Genomic DNA, 6,361 nt, shown 5'->3' on the forward strand with positions numbered 1-6,361 from the left:
GTCCGTGCGCGAGACCCGGCGCGGGCGGAGGTCGGAGCGCGCGCGAGCGCGCGGGCGGGCACGCGCTGGGCGAGTGGGAGGGACCCGCCCCGCCCGCGCGCGCTCCGTGACGGGGTGGGCGGGGCCGCGCGCGCTATGGCGGCGGCCGCCATCTTGCGGCGGCACCGTGAGGGTGCTTGGGAGGGGTGGGGTGTGCGCCGGGCTGAGTGCCCGTACGAGGGCTGCAGGGGGAGCCCGGGGAGCAGGAGCACTGCCCGCGGGGATAGACCTGGTCCCCGAGGGAGCTTCGTGGTCGAGCGGGCTCCCGGGCCAACCTCTCTGAGTGCTCAGATAAAAACACTTGTGCGAACACTGTGCTCCCTTCCGCCTCCGCAGCAGCACCAGCCGAGCCCTGCCCAAACCTGCCCGGGGTGGCTCCTGCCAGTCCCTTGCTCTGGGCTCCAGATACCCTGTGCTTCACTTTCTCGGCAAGAATCTCCTCCCTGAATTATGGGTCAGTGGAGATCGAACCCAAGCTGAAACCTTTAGTTCTTCGTAAAGAGTTTATTTTTCTTTGTCAACACTGGTGGCAGAAACATTTGGTTGGACTGTGGTTTCGGTTTTAGACGCTCCATTTTCTGACGTGGGGCACACTGGTGAGGGCGTTGCACTTCAAATTGTTAGGGGAATAAACGGGACAACGGGAGTGTGTGACTGACTGGGGCATGTCTGAGGAGAGAACTGCTCCAGGAGATTCAGGCGTTGTTCCCTCCAGTACCGTGTCGGGTCCTTGAGAAGGAGGGCTCTTGAGTAGAATTCAAAAAATCTGCCTTAAACGGATGCACCAAAAAATCCCTTTACCTTATGTGAAAAAAAGGCGGGGATGCTGTGGGGGTGCTGTGACTGCCTGTGCCAGGAGCCTTCTGGCAGCACCATGGGCAGGTGGGCTCTGCCAGCCTGGCATTGCTGCAGCAACTAGGGTAACGTGATAAAAGCCTTTTATCTTCCTGACAGCAGGGCAATTCCATTCAGTTAACGCTGAAAGAACCATTTTCTCCTTCCAGTAAGAGTTGAGTGTTGTTACTTCAGTTTTTCTCAGAGGGCAGGGCCCCTTCAGGCTCTAACACACCCTATTATGGCAAGGCTGGGTGTGTTTTTAAAATGAGTCAGCTATTCTGAGATAGTGCTTGGTGGCTGACCTCACTCTGCTAATGAATTACTGACTCCTCATAGAAAGTGTGGTAAACAATTAAATGGTTTAATTCAGGGCTTTCTGATTCAGTGCAAGAAAATTACATTGTTCCAGTTTCACTGTAGACAGAGATGTCTGTGTTCTCCTCGCTCCTCAAGCACTTTCAGCCATGGACCTCTGCCCCCATCTCCAGCTCATCCCGATGGGTGTGAAAGTGGCACTGACAGCAGCAAAGCCCCGTCAAGTACCACAGGACTGAGGCAGGTGTTCCCAGCCTGCCTTATGATGGCAATGATCAAACACAGTGACTGAAAGCTGCCGAGGAGAAAGGGAGTTTAAATAGCTGAAAGAACCTTGTACAGGCTGAGTAAGAAAGGTCTCAGACTCAGGCTGATGGCACTTCTGTTGACTAGACACTTCTGAACCCCACATCTCATCAGCCAGGATTTCAGCAGATAGCCCAGGGTTTGGTGGGCAGAACACTAGGGAATCTGGGTGAGGGAGAAAGGGCCAGGAAGGACAATTTTTCATGGAACTAGTTAACACTCCTGACACCTTCAAATAATTGAACTTGTTTAAGTATTTAAGAAGTTGGCTGCAACTATCAGCAGCTAAAGCGGGGAAGAATCACTGGGAGGGGGGACAAGTAGGGGACAAACACTTTCTGTGAAGGAGAGAATATATGAAACTTTGATGTGCAGAAGAATGGAAAAACAGGAACACTAACAGAGGGATTAAGTGTTTGCAATTAAAGTGCAGTGTAGGAGTGTATATGTGACAGACAGATGTTGAAAGGACAACTTCCTCAAGCCACAGAAGCAGCCAATTGTGCTAAAGTAGTATTTATTTTAAGGTTGCCCTCTGAGTCAGTCTGTTTCTCTCTGGAATTACAGAAATAGAACTGGGCTGATTTATAATACCTGAAGAATTGCCTGGGACTCTTCATGCCTCCCCTCAGTACAAAGCTGCTGCCTGTGGTGAAGTGTTCACCTCCCCTCATCACAGCACCAGCCAAGGTTTGGGGTGAGATCCTGTGTGGGGACTGTGGTGCACTGTCCCTGTCACTGCCAGGGAGCTCCAGCCAGTGCCCTCTGTGCTGCAGCCCACTGACCCCAGAGCCAGCTGCTGCAGGGAATGCTGAAATGAGACTGGGGATAACAAGGCTGGGCAGCTTTCAGCTGCACTGCAGAGTTCCTGCTGGTGTGCTTACACTGGGATTGTTCATCTTCCTGCTGGCATGGCTCAGTTTTGTCCTGGAATCGTGTCACTGTGCTGCTTCTGGCACAGCTGGAGCTGTTGCTTTGTTGTTCTGCTAGCACAGCCCCAGCAGTCAGAAGGTAAATAAATCCCTTGGCCATAGGCACAGAATAAGCACAGTGCAAGGTGCAAGAGACCTTTTTTGGCATGATGGAGCTGCAGCAGGTGTTGGGCTCTGCTCCCTGTGGGCCTTGGCCAGAGCCAGAGGCTGGTTAGGAGCAGAGGAGACCCCACTCAAACTCTCGAGTTCGGTGAGTCAGGAATGAGGAAGTGCCACAGCTCACATTGAGAAAGATTTTCAGTGCCCTAAGTTTCTGCTGCTCCTGATCCCCTGTACTTTCCACCTATTTCAACATCTTGCATTTATGAAGGAAGTAGAACTAACTGAAAAAATAATCCCCTACACCATGCATCATCTGCTGCAAAGCTACAATAGCTGCTGAAAACATCCTGTTTTTTTCTATGAAGCTGTTCTGGGATTTAAGAAATCCCCCGGTGAGGATTGTGCAATCCGAGTTCAAAGCTCGATGACTCAGGGGTAGCAGCAAGCAGGGTGGTGCTGGTTGCAAGGTTTACCCAGTCTCCCCTCAGTCTTGAGGGGCCCTTGGATATAGGTACAGTAACAAAGCAACTGTGAGTTTGTGAAGTGAAAAGCCACAAACAAGAAAAAAAACCCTACCAAACCCTCAAATCCTGAGTGTTTTTATTATGAAAACAGTGCATGAATGTTTGAAAGCATTATGCCTTCCCTTGGAGAGCCCAAGTTTTTAGTCAGGGTTAGGATTCCTCAGTCCCACACCAAGTTTATGCACAGTGCTACAAGGCCTTGTGAGGAGTGGCTTGCAATGAAAATGTGCTCACAGAGCAATTGGAGGAGTGAACATTTTCCTGTAGAAGTTGTTGAGCTACTGGGCAGAAGGATGGCAGGTGAAATTTGGCAGAGGTTCATGATTTCCAGTGGGAAACCAATCATAATTCCAGTCATTTAGCAGCAGCCTGTAAAACCAGGATTGCTGAGCAGGGCCAATATGTCAGAATTATTACTGAATCATAGAACCATTAAGATTAGGAAAGACCTCCAAGATCATTGGCTTCAGTTGTACCAACCTCTCATTAAGTACTTCTCAGCTCCATGGTTGCCAGGAATCAAAAAACTGTTATGGAAGAAGTGAAAAGGAAATATTTCCTGGCAGATCTGCACTTGGGAGTGTCATATGCAATTCCTGTGCCCAAAGGAAACAAGGACACTCTGAGGCAGGGCACAGTTCCCATGGGCCAGGTGGTTGATGGGGGTGGTATTGCACTGGGAACATGAACAAACTGGTTTGTCACATGATTCCCTGCATGGTGCTTCGGTCTCATGGAGGACTGGGCAAGCACGTGAGGATCTGTGCTGGGCCACCACTGATGCAAAGTGGGGTAGGGCCAGTGAGGGGACAGTGGCTCTGGAACAAGGGGAGGGACAGTGGGTGCTGCTCCTGGTCTAGGTCCCCCCAAGCTGCAGAATCGCTCATCTCCCTGCCCTAGCAGTTATCAGCCTGTTGTGACCTGTTGCTGGTAGCCACACTGGGGATTCAGCCAGTGTAAAATCACCCCCTGGCCACATGCCAGGGTGTTCCCTCTGCATGGAAGCCTTAAGGGAGGCCCAGTGAGCACTGGGGCAAGGTCTGTTTGTTCCCCACCGCCCTCCCGCTCTGCCAGGCTTGTTACACGTGGGGCAGGACATGGTACTGATTCACAGCCTGCAGAGCTCATGCCCTCAGTTTAGTTCAGCCTGACTGCACGGCCGTGCTCGAGTGCTCCAGGTTGAGCACCCACATGGGCTGATGAACAGGTAACAGACCCACCTCGTTTTACCCAACTCACACAGATTTATCAAGCCACAGCCTTAAAGAAACTACACAATTTTTATTCAGAGAATCACAGTGAACTACTGAAACTCACAGCTGCTTGCCCTGGCATACCTTCCCAAACATTCCCGTGCAACTTTTGAAAACATCAGGCACACTTCAAGGATTTGGAAGATGCACCATCATAAGCAAAATCTGCACGAGACATTGGGATTTCTGCCAAAGCAGCGGCTCCCTGCAAGAAAAACAGCCAACAGCAAGGGCAAAGGGCAGAGAACTTTCTAGTCAACCTTCTGCAGAAGCATCTCAATGTCGTCCTGGATCTTGATGGTTTCGAAATGCCGGCTGTAGCGTTTGAAGGGCATGCCGTCGGGGCGAATGAGGAACTTCTCGAAGTTCCAGGCGATGTCATAGCGGCACACCGGGGACCAGATGATGTACTGCGGGTTGGTCATCAGCGACGAGGGGTCGTCGTGCGGGAAGGGCAGCGCCTCTTTCAGGAAGGTGAACAGAGGGTGCGCGTCCTTCCCGTTCACGTCGCACTTCTCGAACATCATAAAATTGGGCTTGAAGCCGTTGCCAGGACGAACGTGCTCGAGCATGGGAAGGATCTCTTCGTTGGTGCAGTTTTCCTAAGGAAACAAAGGTAAAATCGCGCCGAGAACGGCCCGTGAGAGCCCGGCCCGGGGGACGGCTCCCCTCCGCTCCCCTCCGCTCCCCGGCCCCACTCCCGGCCCCGCCACCCGCCCTACCTGGTGACCGAACTGGTTGCAGGGGAAGCCGAGGACCTGGAACCCGCGGGGACCGAAGCGCTGCTGCAGCTCGTTGAGCTGCTGGTAATCGCGCTTGGTCGTGCCTCAGAGCGACGCCACATTGACCACCAGCAGCACCTTGCCCTTCAGCGAGCCCAGCGACAGCGGCTCCGCCGCGCCCAGGGGCTTCGCCGCCAGCTCCTCCAGCCTGGCCACACGCCGGCCCGCTCCTGCCGCCGCCATGGTGCGCAATGCTGAGGGAGCGGCTCCGCTCCCGCCGCTGCCTCGCTCCGCCCGCCCCGTCCCGCCGGGAGCCGCCCCCGGCCCCGCCCCGAGCCGCCCCCGAGCGCTGCCCCGCCCAGACATCGCCCCCGCACCGCCCGGGCTCGGCGGGGTCTGCGCTGAGGGGCTTGGGGGCTTCGATCAGTGAAATGCGCAGAGCGGGGTGGCTTTAAACCCACAGCTAACAGGGTAGTGTCACCGATCCTCCGAAACGCTGTGGAAAAGCAGCAAAACACAGAATGGTCCAGCCTTCGTAGTGACAGGCCACCCGCACAGTGTGGCACCAAGGCTGCAGCATTCTCCGAGAACACCACTGCCACTGAGCGTGGCCTTGGGGAGAGAAACACCTGCAGTTTGTGCTTCAGGAATGGGAAAGATGAAAGTTTGACAAGAAAGTCTCACAAATATGGATGCTTGGCAGAAAGATTTTTGAATGTAGAATCTGAAGAAGGAACGGAATTGAAAGCAAGTTTTGATATAGAAGGAAATAATTGCTGAGCCAGTCTTACTGGGTAACCAAGAAGGCAAAGGGTCTGTTAGTTAGAAGGGGTTTGTATGGCTTAGAGCAAAGGATAAACCCACCTCAAACAAGAAGGTGTTTTTACCAAGCAGAAAGATAGCACAGGCAAACAAGCCTGCTGATGTTGCAAGTAGAAAAAAGGTCTCAGAGTTTTCCACTGCAAGAAAACTGAAAAACAACTTCTAGCTTAAACTGTAACGTACTAACTTTAGTGATTGGTGAACAGTAACATGAATATGGTAATTATAGTAGCTATGATAGGCTATAGGTAAAAATTAAGGTGTAGATTGGTCCTTCTGTTTTAAGGTGCTCAGCAAAGAAAAGTATATAATGCATTGTAACCAAAACCAAAGGGTGTCCAGGCCTGCCTGCAGCTGGAGCTGACAGCTGTAGGCACAGGCTCTGTCACCCACAACCCTGGGCTGCTGTAACATCTTGGATCTAACAAACTACATTATGAAGAGCTGCCTGGAGTCCCACATCCCTCATTACAGCTCTTACAGAAGAAGAACAGGAGGAGCACAAGAAA

At 52.5% G+C, this 6,361-nt stretch overlaps 1 protein-coding gene across 1 annotated transcript; it reads right to left on the bottom strand.

The window, feature by feature from the left end:
• Positions 1–4,316: 4,316 nt before the first annotated feature.
• On the bottom strand, positions 4,317–5,322 carry GPX1 (glutathione peroxidase 1). The gene is made up of 2 exons (XM_054281066.1): positions 5,031–5,322; positions 4,317–4,910 (listed from the first exon to the last, which is right to left on the bottom strand). The coding sequence occupies exons 1-2, from the start codon at positions 5,271–5,273 to the stop codon at positions 4,560–4,562; spliced, it is 594 nt and encodes a 197-aa protein (XP_054137041.1). The 5' UTR covers positions 5,274–5,322; the 3' UTR covers positions 4,317–4,559.
• Positions 5,323–6,361: the final 1,039 nt, after the last annotated feature.

This window comes from Melozone crissalis, unplaced genomic scaffold, assembly GCF_028551555.1.
Source record: "Melozone crissalis strain CALT ecotype California unplaced genomic scaffold, PUWL_Pcris_2 ptg000029l_1, whole genome shotgun sequence".
In the NCBI taxonomy this organism is placed as follows: domain Eukaryota; kingdom Metazoa; phylum Chordata; class Aves; order Passeriformes; family Passerellidae; genus Melozone; species Melozone crissalis.